An 18,053-nucleotide genomic window follows, 5' to 3' on the forward strand; every position below is an offset into this window, starting at 1 on the left:
CACTCTTTCTTACTTTTGAATCTCTGGCCTACAAATAACTCCTCAAGATCGAAATTTACGGCTAGCCGATGAGTAAGAAGTATTTCAGGGTACTCCAAGAACTCGGCTACGTGAGTCGTATAGGGGTCTATGAACGATATATGTGGCCCAGGATTATTGTATATCACAATAGGTCGAATCTGGTTCTCGACTGAAGACGCGTTAATGTTTCCATCGTCATTCACGTCTTCATCGTCATTCATGTCTTTATCGTCAATATCATCAGGGACCTTGTCCACATTAGGATCACTATCACTATCGACCTCTTGATCACAAGGATCACTACTATCGTATCCATCATCACTAACCACATCAATATCGGGTGTAACATTAAGATTGATATCGATCCCGCGTATAGTCGATTCACTATCAACGTATGATATTGGAGCCACCATGCACGGTTCTTGAGCTCCATGTTCTTCACCATATGCAGTGAGATCTTCATTTTGCTTCATACCGGCTAACTTAGCAAATAAGTGAATCGGTGCATTTTTGTCACTCCAATTCCCATAGTAAAGAGCGATCATTGTCTCCACGTCTTCGTCATTTATAAGTTTCATTTCGGTGAATTTGCTTGGATCTGTCGAAACTAGAAACTTGTAGAAAAGTTTCAAAATCCTTCTCCCACAACGTCTAATAATTTTTGCGTTAATTCTTCCCTTCATATCATCCAACAAGACATTTCTATTAAATCTCATTGCTATTTATCGCCAACATTCAAATATACATCCAGCTGTTGTTGTCAAGATGATTCCATCGAAATAAACACATACGAAAAACTGATTATCCATCTTCAATACTCAATCTGTTAAAAAATTAACAAAAAATATCAAAACAATTTCTAACAAAGATAAAAATACTTACATAAAAAATTTAATGAATGATGATAGTCTATTTCTAACAATATCAAATTTATTGTCATTTCTAACAATATCAAATATATTAAAAAATTTACAAGATAACATTTTCAATAATCTAAACACAAAATTTACTAACAAATCACAATAAACAAAATAACTTTAAAACAAAATATAAAAATAACACTAAACAAACTATATAATACTAACATTTTTTTTCTTATCATAATCAATTATATTTAAAAATAACAATAAAAAAATTACATTTTCTTTTCTTTTCTCTTCTTTACTTTTCTTTTCTTTTTTCTCTTCTCCCTCTGTTGTTCTACTAATTCTTTTTTCCAAACTGATACGAGCTGGATGGGAAGATGGGGGGAAAATATACTAGGTGTGCCGCCTATCAGATAAGCACAATTGGTGCCGCCTATTTGACACCCTCTACTACTAAAATAAATTTTTTTACTGTAAAGTGTCAAAAAATGAGGGTGATGCCGCCTATGCAACACCCTTCACATGTCCAAATATACCATTTTAATACCTAATCTTAGCAACAACCTATTTTCGTGTTTTTTTAATATTATTCCAGTAAAAAATCCAAATAAAATAAATTCAAATTGCTGTCTCTATTGCTTAACTAACGAAGGTTTCCCTTTGTGAAGCGTCAAATCTTCAATGGACAGTAGTCAAGAAAGTTAAGAAACACCTCAACTGCTTAACCATACGTAATTAGTTTGACCCCGCCAAACATTCATCCCAGATTGCATATCTTCACTGTCATCTGCACAGCTCTTCAATGTCTGACAACATATCCTCAGATTTCCAGCTGAATGTATCCTCGACACGAGAACTTCCATGGGGCCAGAGTACATCAGTCTGATAATCAGAGAAACTGAAGGCAGATGCAGGGAAAACTACTTCTTCATACATAGCTTCTCCATGAGGATTGAGGCGCTTCACTTCGGAGTCTGCTTTGTTTTGGAGCTTCAAAGCAAGCTCTAATGTCACCTCCACTTCACCAAGAGCAGGTCGTTTATGTTCCCCAACATGGACGCAACTTAATGCGATGTCCAGGAATTTCTGTAAGCAACCCGGGGCTATTTTCCCTTCCAAATATGGATCCGTCATTTGGCAAATAGTTCCATTCTTTAGGTGTTCATTGACCCATGAAATTATATGACGATGATTATGGTCCCCTGCATCAAACATTAATACTTTTCTACCGCAAAGTACTTCAAGCAAAACAACCCCAAATGAGTAAACGTCTGATTTCTCTGTCACAAGAGTAGTATCCATGAAAAGCTCAGGAGCCACATAACCCACAGTACCAAACAGCCTCGTTCGACTTGTTTGCAATTCAATTTCATCCAGAGGGGGTAACTCTATTCTGATGGGAGCGTTTGATAAACTAAAAGGGCCTATCTTAGACAAGGTGAAATCCGCAATCTTGGAAACCATTTGGTCATCTAAAAGAATGTTTTTGGTCTTGATGTCACGGTGGATGACTGCACGCTTTGCTCCAGCATGAAGATAATGTAATCCACAAGCAACCCCAATGCAAATCTCTAACCTTTGCTTCCATGGGAGGGGATCGTGATGACCAGTACCATGGAGATGATCGAAGAGCGTCCCCTGGCTCATATAATTGTACACTGTGATCATCTTCGTCTTCCTCATCGCAGAATCCAATCAGAGAAGCGATATGTTGGTGGCGCAGCTGGCAAAGTAGCTGCACCTCATTTCGAAAGTCTTCAAGTATTGTATGTCGTGAGGATTCGAGCTGCAAGTATTTGACAGCGAAAACCGAAGCCCGGTCATCGAAAAACCCTTTGTATACACTACTGCGCTGCCACCTTTACCAAGAACCAATTGGGAGTCAAAGTTATTGGTGGCAAATCTGATCTCGTCGAGTGAAAATCGACGGCACAGATGTTGGGGAAGCGATGATTTAGCTTTTCCCTTGCTCGGCTTCTTCTTTAATTTGCTTTCAGATACTGGACAGAAACAAAAGCTGGAAAGTGAAGGAATTCTCATTATAAATCTCATTCCAAAGCCTAACTTCGGAGTCGGAGAGTTTTTTATTTCTCAAAGAAAATTGAAGAAGGAAGAAGAACGAGGAAGAGAGCATTATTAAACGAGAGAGAAAGGTAGGAGTTAAGAATTGTGTAAAATGTCTTACCGATTTCAAGTTCGACAAGTCATTTTACAGAAAAACAGCTAGCCTTCTACCAAACATTGGAAAAAAGATAAAAACATTTTACCGAAAATGAAATCAATGAAACAAACTGGCCCTTTGTTGGAACATTGAATGGGTCATAATCTTATCAAGTTCAAGCAGTGTACTTTCCTCGCTGCTTCTCCGGGGGCGGGTCCATTGAAGTCCCGGGGCTAGGCCCGTTACCTTTTTAGTATATACGACTTCATCTTCATATATTTACATATTAAATAAAGAAATAATAGTTTATATGAGTTTTAAAATCTACTGATGTGTTTTTTTAAATATTTTTAGTGTTTTATTATATCTCTACATGATACTTATTAATCTTCGGATCTATTTATTTAATTTTTATATTTTAGAAAATATGAATAAATACACCCATTTCTTTTTTAATTGAAAACCCAGAAATACATTTTGTTTTTCTCCTCTTTCAAGTTATATTTGTGTAAAGATAATGGAGATAAGTGGTAAGTTTTAACTTACACTCATCTTTTCAGTTTTGATTTGGTTTTGTTACTTTTCTGATTATATATATTTATTTAAATTATATGATTTTTGGACTTCTTATTAACAAAGAAAATACAGATTAATGAATGTTTGAAAAAATTAAAACTACCTTTTTATGGTAAGTCTATGTTCATGGTTTTTCTTTTGAAATTTCATCATCTATGGCAGAGGTATTTTAAATATTAAGGTACTTTTAGTAAAAAATTATATAAATTACTTATTTTGTGTGTGTTACAGTTATTTTGTTGTAGAGATTGGTTAATATCAGGGCAAAATTTAGAAAAAATTAAGAGTTTGAAATTAAATTGTATATTTTATTATAGTAAAATGTAATTTTATTATTTTAATAATTTATATTTTATAATTTTTAAAGAATTAATTCAAAATTTTTATCATTTTTAAGAGCTAAAGTATAATTTTACATTTATTAATTTAAAATTTTATAAAAAGAATTTAATTTTTATTTTAGGAGATGTCCTCTACCAGACCCTAAACCCTAAAAAAATTGAGAAATGCTTTAAAGTTGGGATTTATATGTTATTCAAATATAGTTAATACGAAGAAGGTGATTGAAAAATTAGATGGAATTAAAATTTACTAGAACCTATTCAACGTTAATTTGGAAATGTGTAATGTCATCAACCTATAGGAAAAATTTTCCATTTGTGATCAGTCCAGTTAATGGAGGAAGGGAAAAAGAATAGAAGGTAGAAAGGAACAGGATGGATTTGGGTGACACTAAAAAAGTTAACTTGAAAAAAAAGGGTTTATATGGAATAAAATTATTGGGAGGGACCGTATCCTACTTGATAGTAAAATTTACTTAATAATTTCTCTAAGAGTAACAATTAAATTGCTAAAAAAAGTATTAAGGATTAGTTGTATTTAAATTTTCATTTGGAGTAATAGTGTGATTAAAATTACTCTTAAAATTGGTATATTTGCTTTAAAACTACTCTTATATTAATTTTTTTACAAAAACAGTCCTCTTTTTAAATTGGAAGTCTTTTCTACAGTATTTTCATAAATTGATTTAATTTTCAAAAGTCCATAGTCTAATATATTTTCAGTCTATCATAGTTCAAAATTTCCAAACTTATTTTAAGCCAAAATCCTTAAATTACCCTTGAAATTTTTAAGCCTAATTTCGGGATGTGACATCAAACTTAAAATGGTCTATATGTTAATTTAAACCTTATTTAATTATTATATAAGTCCTTAAGACATTAAAAACCATATCAATTAATTTTTATTATTTTTACAATTTAGTATTTATATCTTAATTAACTATTAATTCAATAAAATTTCTAGACCAAAATTTGATATAATACTAGAATAGACTCTTGCAACATCACTGACTTTGGAGTTGTTACACTTGTGCATCATTCCTTATGTATTTGCTAGTATCTTTTGCTTGTATTTTGCACTTGATTTATAAGCATTTTTCTAGAGTTAATATTGATTGCAAGTGAGGTTATTTTGGTGAGTGCTTGTAATGAATCAAGGTTATCTATTAGGGTTACAATTACTTCTTATGTAAGAGTAGATTAGACTTTAATCAATAAATTACTAAATCGATTCTGGAATAAATTATTTACTGAGCAAAGCTTTGCAAAATTGGATTATTTTCCAAATTGCGTTAACAAAATTTGTATGTCTAATTCATTCCTTCCCCCTAATTGCTTGTTCTCTTTGCTAAATTGTCTCATTCAAAAGCGTGTTCAAACATATATTGGGACAGTGTGTTTGAACATAAGGCAACCATATTACTTTTTCATTAACAATTATATTTTAATTTTAAATTTTAAAATTAAAAAATTAAATTTTTAAATTAAAAATACATGAATTAAATTTCAAATTTTCCGACAATTATTTTACCTATATTTAAAATCATTAAACATGAAAATTATTTAAGTCATGATTAAAAAGGTGTAAACTCAATAATTATGTCTTAAAAATTTATTAAAATAATATAAAATAAAAAAATTACCAAAATAATGTACAATAATAATAATATATTTTACAAGTCTAATAATCTGACACCAAATCGGCGATTTGAGAGTTTTTTAAAATTTATTTTAGCCTAATTCCATTTCAAATGGGGATTTGGAGAGATGTGAATTTTTTATGTAATTAAATTATTCTTAAAAATAATGACGAGACCGTCACTTTTTCCTCTACTTCAAAATTTTAAACTTATGATATTTTTTAATTATTTGAAATGATTATTCAAATTATATCAGGCTTATTAAATATTATTCAAAGTACAGTATTTTCATAAATGATTTTCATCCATATTATTTAAGTAATTATTTTTTATTTTATTTTATATCATATTATATATTTACTTAACATGACAAGGTACATGTAATAAAACTATGAAAAGTGCACATATGTGGTTTTATTTAATTTTTATGATTTTTATTTCTCTCTCAAAAGCCAATTTACATTTCTAAAAATTAAAAGCAATCTTGAATTTTTAATAGATAATAATATTAATTTTAAATATTAAGTTATGATAATAATAAATTTTAATTAGAAAATTGGAATTTTTAAATACAATGATGATGCATGACAATGGCAAAATTGCAACAAAAGATGAATTAAGTTTTTATCTGTTTTGTCTCATATCATTCAAAGACGAATTAAGTTTATGAAACTGGAACTTAAAAAAGAAGTTGTCTTAATGTTTTTCTTCTGCATTTTACAATCCAAGCAAAAAAACTATAGCAACTGGATTGAGTGTTTATAATTTTAAGTGTTTAATATCATAAATTATCTTTATAAACAATAAAATAGATACATAAAATATTTTAATCATGTCAATAAAAATAATAGTGAGATTTTTATACTTTCAATATTTTCTTAAAGTAACACGATACAAATTCATTACAACTCCAATAAAATAATTATCAACATAACACAAAATCAATAACCATTTCATATGCATAACCAAGTCATATTGTATCATATCACTATACCTTACTCATTTGCAAACATGTCAATTCTTTTCATGTTCATCCTTTTCAAATTCTATCATTACGTATAGTTATCATTTTCATATTTGAGCTGCTCATACAAGCTTCAGATCAAGGTTACTATACATACTTTACCAAATACTATTCATACAAGCTTCAGAAAATCTACACAAGAAGCAAATGATGTTCACCATGCAAACTTTGCCTAAAAGTTCCAAGCATTAATGAAGCTTTCTCCCATCAATGTGTCACCAACAGTGGAGAAGATGGATAGGGATTTCGACGTGAGCATAGGGCCAATACCTCACGCGTCGATAAACTTACTACCGTACACAACTACAAAGAAATGAGACTATTTCAAAAGAGAGTGATTAATTTTATGCAAAATTAAAGAGTTAACAGATTGTACCTCAATGAACATTATATTCCATCTGCGTTATTGGTAGAACCACTTATATTTGAAACCACAAGCGACGATATATCAAATAGAAATGTGAAGATGAATTACATTTCTTACTTGTTTTGCCCTATTTCATTCAAAGACGAATCAAGTTTACGAAACTTGAACTTCAAAAAGAAGTTGTCTTAATATTCTTCTTTTGCATATTACAATCCAAACAAAAATACTATGGCAACTGGATTGAGTGTTTGTAAATTTGAAGTGTTTAAAATCATAAATTATCTTTATAAATAATAAAATGCCAACATAAAATACTTTAAAGCGAAATTTTTTATATTTTCAATAGTAAAAATACATTCAATGAATGATGTTAATACCGTAATGAAAATGGGAAATACAGTCAACATATTCCAAAATGATGCAAATATTTCTCAAAGTCGTGAAGACCTGCCTCTTAAACAGCTATTTTCAAAGAGACAAATAAATCACGGTAGAAAATAAAATAAATTCAAATTTCTGTCTCTGTTGCTTAACTAAGGAAGCTTTTCCTTTGTGAAGTGTCAAATCTTCAATGGACAGCAGTCAGAAAAGTTTAGAAACAACTCATCTGCACAGCTCTTCAATGTCTGACAACATATCCTCATATTTGCAGCTAAATGCATCCTCCACACGATAACTTCCATGGGGCCAGAGTACATCAGTCTGATAGTCAGAGAAATTGAAGGCAGATGCAGACAAAACTACTTCTTCAGAAATAACTTCACCATGCCTCTCCACTTCGGAGTCTGCTTTGTTTTGGAGCTCCAAAGCAAGCTCTAGTGTCACCTCCACTTCACCAAGAGCAGGTCGTTTATGTTCCCCAACATGGACGCAACTTAATGCGATGTCCAGGAATTTCTGTAAGCAACTTGGGGCTATTTTCCCTTCCAAATATGGATCCGTCATTTGGTAAATTCTTCCATTCTTTAGGTGTTCATTAACCCATGAAATTATATGACAATGATTATGGTCCCCTGCATCAAACTTTAATACTTTTCTACCGCAAAGTACTTCAAGCAAAACAACCCCAAATGAGTAAACGTCTGATTTCTCTGTCACAAGAGTAGTATCCATGAAAAGCTCAGGAGCCACATAACCCAAAGTACCAAACAGCCTCGTTCGACTTGTTTGCAATTCAATTTCATCCAGAGGGGGTAACTCTATTCTGATGGGAGCGTTTGATAAACTAAAAGGGCCTATCTTAGACAAGGTGAAATCCGAAATCTTGGAAACCTTTTGGTAATCTAAAAGAATGTTTCTGGTCTTGATGTCGCGGTGGATAACTGCTCGCTTTGCTCCAGCATGAAGATAATGTAATCCACGAGCTATCCCAATGCAAATCTCTAACCTTTGCTTCCATGGGAGGGGATCGTGATGACCAGTACCATGGAGATGATCGAAGAGTGACCCCTGGCTCATATAATTGTACATTATGATCATCTTGTCTTCCTCATCGCAGAATCCAATCAGAGAAACAATATGTTGGTGGCGCAGCTGGCAAAGTAGCTGCACCTCATTTCGAAAGTCCTCAAGTATTTTCTGTCGTGAGGATCCGAGCAGAAAGTATTTGACAGCGAAAACCGAAGCCCCGTCATCGAAAAACCCTTTGTATACAACTGCACTGCCACCTTTACCAAGAATCAACTGGGAGTCAAAGTTATTGGTGGCAACTCTGACTTCGTCGAGAGAAAATCGACGGCACAGATGTTGGGGAAGTGATGATTTAGCTTTTCCCTTGCTCGGCTTCTTCTTTAATTTGCTTTCAGATACTGGACAGAAACAAAAGCTGGAAAGTGGAGGAGTTCTCATTAGAAATCAAGAGATGAACAAGTGAGAAGTGAGTTTAAATCTTATTCCAAAGCCAAACTTTGGAGTTGGAGAGTTGTTAGCTTCAATTTCATCTATTTATTTTTTTAGTTGGAACATCGAATAGCTCATAATCTTTTCTAGTCCAAGCTGTGTACTTTCCTCGATGCTTCTCACGGGGGTCCCCAGAAGACCGAAGACTAGGTGGTGAATCATAGATCCAATCAAGTGAAAGAGGTTTTAATTAATGAATCTGATAGAATTTTATTTTATTATTTTAATTCGATTTAAATTTATTTTAATTGAATGAAATTAAATTTGAATAAATTATTCAAGTTAACTTAAAAATTATATATGTCAAATAAAAGTATAAAATTAAATCATTAATTAATTTTTTAAATCTTCAAAATTATTATTTTAAAGATTTTTGAAAATTATAACTTTTTATATTTTTTAGAATTTTTAAAAATATAAATTTTAAAATTTTTATAAATATTTTGAATTTTAAAATTATTTTGAATTATTTTGTATTTTTGTTGAGAGAGACCAATTTTTTATTTTTAAAATTGACAGAGATCAAAATGGTATTTACACTAATATGTTATTCAATTATTTGAGTTATTTGAATTAAAAAGTTCAACTCGACTTGAACTCGAAACTTAAATTACTTATTTGAGTTGACTCGAATAACTTGAATAATTCAAACAACTCGATTTGATTAACTCAAAATTCAATTTTATTTTTAATTTTTTAAATCGAATCGAATTTTGTTCACCCTTATTGAAGACTCGAGGCTAGGACATTACCTTTTTAGTATATATAACTTCATCTTCATATATTTAGATATTAAATAGAGAAATAATATTTTATATGAGTTTTTAAATCTATAAACAAGATTAAAGGTTGATAAGTATCTTATAGGGTATAGTAAAATAATTAAAATAATAAATATTTTAAAAAAAGACACATGTCAATTTTTAATATTATTTTTAAAATAAAATATATATATTATTAGTGCATTAAATACTAGCCCCAAAAATAATACACTTTGCGTTTTTAATTTGGCTTGTGGAGTTAAAAATAACTATTTTTAAATATTTATTTTTAATATATTTTTGATGACAAATGAGAAAAATAAAAAAGATAAATTACATGTTTACATAAATAAATTAAAACAAATTATATCTTGAAATAGGTTATCACTAGATTATTTATGAAAATTGTATATTTCTTTTAGTAGCGCCTATATGAGAGGCGTAACTCCTTTTTTTATATTACAATATTTTTTTTCGTTTAATAAAATATTATTAATTTTTTTTCCTAGATCAATATATGACCCGTGTATAGATACAAAAATGGTATATAGGTTGCGTCTATCTGGTAGGCGCGAATGGTTGTGTCTATCTGATAGGCGCGACTAGTTGAGCCTATCTAACAAACGCAATTGGTTGAGCCTATCTGACAAACGCAATTGGTTGAGCCTATCTCAAAGGCATGACTGGTGGGGCCCACAGGCGCATCGGGTGCTTAATTTTTCCCCTTTATACACCCCCGAAAATCAAATGAGCAACAGACACAAAATTTAGCAGAACGGAAGTAAGAAGATAGGGAGAAGAAAGAAAGAAAGAAAGGAAAACAAAAAGAATGATAAGATATTTTAGTTTATTTCTTTTAAATAGAATGTAGAGTTTTGTTAGTAATTTTATTATTTGAAAGTTACTTTGTTAGGTTATTAATTTTGTTAGCTTCTGAATGAAAATTTTGCATTAAAAATTTTATGTACTTTTTTGGCTATTCGAAACTGTTTTGAGAAGTTTGAAATTTTTTTAACAAATCTAGTATTGAAGATGAAGAATTAGTTTTTCGTATACGTTTATTTCGATGGAGAAATTTGGACAACAACCGTGGGATGTATATTTGAATGTCGCAAACAAGTAGCAATGAGATTTAATAGAAATATCATGTTTGATGATATAAAGGAAAAAATTAGTGAAAAAATTTATAGACGTGGGAGAAGGATCTCGAAACTTTTCTACAAGTTTCCAGTTTCAACAGATCCCATAAAATTCACCGAAATGGAACTTGTAAATGATGAAGACGTGGAGACAATGGTCGCTCTTTATTGTGGGACTCGGAGCAACCAAAATACACTGATTCAGTTATTTGCTAAGTTAGCTGGTGTGGAGGCAACTAAAGATCCCACTCTGTTAAGTGAAGAAGAAGGAGCTCAAGAGTCGTGTATGGTGGTTTCGATATCGTGCATTGATAGTCAATTAACTATACATAGGATCGACATTGATCTTAATGCTACACCCGAGACTGATGTGGTTAGTGATGATGTATATCATAGTAGTGATCCTTCTAATCACAAAGTCGATAATGAAAATGATCCCGACGTGGACGAGGTCCCATATGATATTGACGATGATGGTGTGAATGAGGATGGAAACGTCAACGCATCTTCAGTCGGGAACCAGATTCGTCGCATTGTGATACATAATAATCCTGGGGCATACATGTCTCAGATAGAGCCCGATGCGGGGCACGCAGCCAAGTTCTCGGAGTACCCTAAAATACTACATGCTCACTGGATGGCTGTATATTTTGATCCTGAGAAGTTGTTCGTGGGCCAAAGATTTGAAAGTAAGGAAGAGTACGTATTTACCGTTAAGCGGTATAGCATGAATATATTAGTAGACTACAAAGTCGTCATGTCTAAATCGACATTATATATTGGAGAGTGTTAGAGGTCGGCGAAAAGCTGCAATTAACAGATAGAGATGCATTTATCCAGAAGTCGTAGATGTGGGAGATACGAAAATTTGTTAGGCCTCACACATACACTTCAACATGTATGACAGAATATCATTGAAAACTTGATTCCAAAGCTATTTGTACGTGCATCATGCCAATGGTGAAAGACATGCCTACCATTAAAGTCTCGGTACTGATTGCCGAAATGCAGACATGATTCCAGTATCGAGTATCATATTGAAAGACATGGATAGCTAAATAGATGGCAATTGAACAATTGTATGGAGATTTCGATGCATCATACAATGAGTTACAGGGATGGATAGTCGCTATGAGGGAGTACGTGCCAGGGACTGTCATTGAGTAATAGACACGACTTTATTATGGCCCGGATGACCAACTACAACCAGGAAAAAAAATTTTCCATCGGATGTTCTGGACGTTTGATTCATGTGTGCGCGCATTTCCCCACTACAAACCGTTTGTGCAAGTAGATGAGACCTGGCTATATGGAAAATATACATAGATCCTACTTATTGTAGTTGCTCAAGACGGCAATAGGAACGTGCTCCCGATAGCATTTGCCATCGTAGATAAGGAGAACATAGAATTGTACGAATTTTTCCTTACCAACCTGCGAAAGTATGTTAATAGCAACGATAATATTTGCATCATCTCCAATAGAGGGAAATGATTAATTGCCACAATTAGGCATTCTGATGTGCCATGGAGATCCATTTACTGTATCCGGCACATCGTGGCTAACTTCTATCGAGATTATAAGAATGCAGACTGGAAGAGACAAGTTGTAAAAATAGGTAAAGGATTACCTTATCTTTTCAATATAAGTTTTAATGTTTTAGGGCAATACTATAATTTATCTTTTCTTAATACATATATATCGCATGAGCTAGAGCCACACATTTTCTGCCAAAGAATGACTCAACTTGAGAGTGACATGGAGGGTCAAACGAACACATCTTTCCAATAGTGGTTGGGTACCATGGAGCCATAGCAACGGGCTTAAAGTTTTGACGAGGGCTTTCGTTATAGTCAAATACCACAAACTTGGTGGAAGGGATCAACGCTGTGTTGTTGAAAACACGACATCTTTCGATTTTATCTGTCTTCTTCTCAGCTATATTCTACAGGTTGGCTACCTTGATACCAAGAATGGGTCAGCAACAAGTCAACCAGATGGAGACAGGACACGTGTTTGTTGAAAATGTCAAAGATGTAATGGTTGTAAACCGTCAGATAGCGAGGTTAATGACTGTAAAAGTATATTCACGATACAGAGACCATCAGTCGTTGACCCGATATATCACTTAGGTCCTACGGAGTTGATCTCTGAAATAGAGGTGCGATTGTAGGAGGTTTCAGACACTTCATTATCCCTGTACACATGTCGTGGCAGCTTATGCTAAAGTCTCGCTCAATGTAGAACAATTTATCAATTAAGTGTACACCCTCGAACGCACGTTGCGTGTATGAGAGAATATGTTCCCTGTGCTTCCTGACCTATCTACTTGGGAGCTTCCTTCAACGACCTTTGAGCTTATCCTAGACAAAGGGTTACATAGTAACCTGAAAGGTCATCCGCAATCATCCAGAATCCATAATGAAATGGACATTAGAGAGAAATCTGACGAAAAGCCATACGGCATATGCAGATTAGCCGGGCATAATTAGAGTAAATGCCTGTGACAGCCCAAAATTGACCCTAGTCGGGATGTGGTTTCGGGACCACAAAACCGAGGCATAAAAATAATTTAAAAATTTATTTTGATGCCTATGATATGTGTTAATTTGTGTATGACATTTTGATGTTTCAATTTAGAATTATAAATGTGAATTTCACTAGAAAGGACCTAGTAGTAAACTTTGAAAGTATGATGGGAAATGTGTGATGACTAGTTGATCATGCATGCAAAAATAAGGGATTTGCATGTCAAATTTCCCCAAAGATGGTATAGTGGCCGGCCATGACAAGGGAATATGGGCAAGGAAAACATGTTATGACATGTTTTGTTAATGCATGATGTGATAAATGATAAAAAATTAAGCATGTAGGAAGAGAAACAAAAAAATCAAAAATTTGCTCATCCTTTCCCCCCCTTTTGCCGTGAGTGAAAGAGAAGCAAAGAAAAAATTTTGTTCATCTATTTTTCTCTTCTTTGGCGAAAATACTAAGGAAAAAGGAAGGATTTTGCTTCATTTTCTTTGTTTAGAAGAGATCTAGAAGGAAATTTGGCTAAACTTGCATCAAGAGTAAGGTATGTACGAGGTTGTGTTATGAGTTTCATGCATGTTTTAGTTGCTAACTTGATGTTCATGTTAGCCATGGTTCAAATCCTTGTTATGCCATGGGAATGGTATTTGGCCAAAGTTGTTATTGTGTTAAAGCCATTGCATGCTAAATGTGAAGCTTGCTAATGATGCATGCAATGATGGATTTTCTACTCTTGAAATTTCTTGTAGCCATCTTGAGTAAGACATTGAGTTTTCTTTTGTTTAACCATGATTGAAGTTGAAAGGGCATGATTGTGATGTATTCGGCCATGATGCATTCATGAGCATGGTTCATGCTTCTTGCATGTTAGTAAAAATTTGTGTTTTGGATGGCTATGGACACCTTGAAATTGACCTTGCACCTATATGTGTATATATGATTGCACATGATATTTTGATTATGAAGAAAGTGATAAATATGTTGTTTAAAGAAGAAATTTGTTGAAGAATGTTGTGAAATTTGCATGTACAATCGGCCTAGTACACATATGATGTGAAAATCTTGCAATTTATTGTTGATTTTATGCAAGTATGACTAAGTATAATCGGCCACATGGGGGAATTATTGTGCATGCATTCGGTTAGAGGCAAGCTTAATGATGCCTATTCTTGACTTAGGTAATCGGCTACCTTGTTGTGAGCTAAGGCCGAATGTGTGCGTAATTAAAGAAAATTGACTAAAGTGCTTAGTTATGTGATGTTGAGTCAATGATATGTGTATTCGGCCAAGGCTAGCAAGCGAGACTTTAATGAATTGAATTTGTTTGAATTAGCTCAAGAGCTTAGAGGGCCACAATTGGATAAGGGGAAGGAAAAAGTGATCGATTAGCCCTCGGTTGTTCGACAACATCCGAGGTAAGTCCTCAAGAAATGACCCTACTCGAATTATGTGAAATGAAATATGGATGTGTAATGATTATTGATTTATGTGTGTATGAGTATTTGAATGATACCCGGGCTAAGTCCCGAAGGCGATTATGCAAGTGATATGTTTGTGTTTGAGCCTTAGTAACGAAAATGAAACATGGATGTGTAATGATTATTGATGTATGTGTGTGCATGAGCAATTGAATGATATCCGGGCTAAGTCCCGAAGACATTTATGCTAGTAATTATACCCGGGTTAAGACCCAAAGGTCATTGTGCTAGTGACCACATCCGGGCTAAGACCCGAAGGCATTCGTGCAAGTTGTTAAATCCGGGCTAATACCAGAAGGCATTTGTGCAAGTCGTTCTATCCGGGCTAAGACCCGAAGGCATTCGTGCATGTGGTTATATCCGGTTGTATTCCGAAGAAGCTTGGGCTGAAGGTGAGCATTGGTTGCTGTAATAAATTTAATTAGTACGCTCGAAAAGCCCAAAGGAAAAGGTATGTTTATATGTGCATTGGAAAAGTCGATATGTTTGAGTAACATTCGTTCAACCGACTAACGAATTTTCAGCTATTGAATTGGTTGATATCTTGTGAAAGTATACAATGATGAAGTGTGAAGCAAGTATGATTATGTGAATGTGTATTAATGAAATGATTCATTTGGCTATGTGAATGTAATGCCTTAGTTAAAGCTGATTTTATTGCTTGAGACTTACTAAGCATAAAAATGCTTACCCGTTGCTTTGGCTCTCTGTTTTATAGATTTTGCTCGTTAGCGATCGGATTCGGGATCATTAAAGTCGAAGTCATCTACACTATCAAAGCCTCCATTTTGGTATAATTTTGGTTGAACTTTGAAATGGCATGTATAGGACTACCCTAATGTTGAAGGTCATGTACCTTTCGGTTTTGTGTAAGCTTGGATAGCCATGCGAAAATGGCTTATATCGTTTTTAGTATGATTCTATAATAGTTTGTATGATAATCATTATGGGGTATGAAATTGTCTGAAAGGATTAGCCATTGGAATGGTTAATCATAATCACACTTTGTGCTATGTGTGCAAAAGGGCCATTTGAATCGTGGAAATCATGAAATAGGTAATGGTTACTTTGAAAACAGATGCTGGCAGCAGCAGTGGTATGGTTTTGAAAAATCACCAAAATTTGTAGGAATGGTATTAAATAATGAATAAATTATGTAAATGAACCTTAATGAGTCTACTTTCATGTGGAATAAACGAAACGGTCATAGGAGTTACATGTTAAGAGATATTAAAGCTATTGTGAGATAGGGCCAGAACGGTTTCTGGGTCCCCTGTCGCAACTTTAAAAATTTATTATAAATTATCCAGAAAGAATTAGGAGTCATACCTTATATGTACAGATTCCATTTTGAGTCTAGTTTCATTAGAAACAAATGGAACCAGTATTAAAGCCCTGTACAGAGAGATATTCAAGTTGTAATGCGCGAAGGTCAGAGCAGTCGATCCCTGTAACATGGGTGACTTTAACTAATAAACTGTACCAATTTGCCCGACCAAAAATTCTAGAAATAAATCCATGGATGGATATATGAGTCTAAATTCAGGGAAAATTTACGGAATCAGTTTCCGAGTTTTGAAACTCGAGATATGATTTTTAAGGTGACAGTGACGCAGATTTCCAGCCTGTCTGGAAATGTCAAATTGGTGGGTGAAATATGTGGATTTGGCTTGTTAACCCCTCGTGTCCGACACCGGCGATGGTCTCGGGTTCGGGGTGTTACAATGCCTACTCCGAAACTACCATATTGGACAATCATCGTGATCAGGTAGAAATTGAGATGTTGTTCATTACATGTTGAGAGGATTGAATCTAAAATTTGTCTACAATTTGTTACAGTTAATCTAATTTGACTTACATAGTTAGTATAAAGTTTATTTATTTAAGTTGCAAAAAAAAACCCATAAAATTGAAAAATAAAATGGCAAAAAAGTCGTTACATTAATACAAAGTTGACTATTTAAATTGTAAAAAAAACAAATTAAATTGATAAATAAAATGTCAAAAAATTCGTTACATAAATATGAAGTTATTTATATTACAAAACCCTCTAAAATTGATGGTTTGATGGTATGGTTCTAGGGGTATATTTCTGTGAAGCTCAACGTTCACATTGCGAGCAATTGCGATGATCAACGTTTTCTTTATCCGTATGTGGGGGTGTATGAAAAATAGACGAAAAATCATGTCTCAAACGCCATCGATAAAGGAGTGGAGTACGGCGGTGGATATAGGTAGGAAGGAGCGGAGTACTGAGGTGGATACGAGCCAAGATGACTAGAATACTGAGGTGGTAGTGGGCTGAAGATATCAAACTCTGAATGATATCCGTGGCCTGACGAGCCCGGGAAATAGTCATTGCCTTCCAAATCTGGATGATAAGAACTATCCCCAGAATGTAGTTCTGGCTCTGGCTCTGGTGCATGATGCGGATCTAGAAAGGGTTGCCCAATTCGTGTTGTATGTGGAGGGACTACCATCGATCGCCCACCAAACAAATATGGTTTTCCTATCTCACAGTACCACTATATGTACTCTGAAGAGGGCTGCAGATCCAAAGCACGATCCATCTAAGGTACCCTCCCCAATCGATTATCCCATATCGTAATATATTTTTCATGCACTTCTCCCCAGTCATTTTCACACTTCCCCCTCCTGTTCATCCCATGGATCTCGCCCAATCGTACTAGTAGTGTCGGGATATACTGTATGCAACCGAACTGTCGAAGTACTCGATCGCCATGATACCACTCCACTATCTAAAAATTGATAATGGGTGCACTAATGCATCATATGTAACGCCCCCGAGACCGTCGCCGGAGTCTAACACGAGGTGTTAATAGACTTAATTCATTACTTAAACAGCTCAAACAACGCTCAAACAATTTATTTTTAAAATTTTTAGTCAAGCTAACAATCTGCGTCATAGTCGCTTAAAAATTCATATCTCAAGCTACAAAACTCGAAATCCAATTCTGTAAATTTTCCCTGAAACTAGACTCATATATCTATTTACTAATTTTTTTATAGAATTTTTGGTCAAGCAAATTAGTACAGTTTATTAGTTAAATTCTCCCCTGTTTCAGAGTTTGACTGTTCTGACCTCTGTGTATTATGAATCAAATATCTCCCTATACAGAGTTTCAATGACTATACTGTTTGCTTCTAATAAAACTAGACTCAATAAGGAATCTGTACATATAAATTATGACTTCTAATTATCTTTGAACAATTTATGGTGAATTTCC

At 33.7% G+C, this 18,053-nt stretch overlaps 2 protein-coding genes across 2 annotated transcripts; both read right to left on the bottom strand.

Annotated features, from left to right (window-relative positions):
* Positions 1-933: 933 nt before the first annotated feature.
* LOC108485655 (receptor-like protein kinase FERONIA) lies at positions 934-3,185 on the bottom strand. Its single transcript, XM_017789512.2, has one exon. The coding sequence runs from the start codon at positions 2,568-2,570 to the stop codon at positions 1,671-1,673; it is 900 nt and encodes a 299-aa protein (XP_017645001.1). The 5' UTR covers positions 2,571-3,185; the 3' UTR covers positions 934-1,670.
* A 4,089-nt stretch (positions 3,186-7,274) lies between these two features.
* LOC108473130 (receptor-like protein kinase FERONIA) lies at positions 7,275-8,948 on the bottom strand. The gene has a single exon (XM_017774686.2). It carries the CDS (start codon positions 8,842-8,844, stop codon positions 7,600-7,602), a length of 1,245 nt encoding a protein of 414 aa, XP_017630175.1. The 5' UTR covers positions 8,845-8,948; the 3' UTR covers positions 7,275-7,599.
* Between the last annotated feature and the right edge of the window lie 9,105 nt (positions 8,949-18,053).

The sequence above is a fragment of the Gossypium arboreum genome, chromosome 7, assembly GCF_025698485.1.
Source record: "Gossypium arboreum isolate Shixiya-1 chromosome 7, ASM2569848v2, whole genome shotgun sequence".
NCBI classification, from domain to species: domain Eukaryota; kingdom Viridiplantae; phylum Streptophyta; class Magnoliopsida; order Malvales; family Malvaceae; genus Gossypium; species Gossypium arboreum.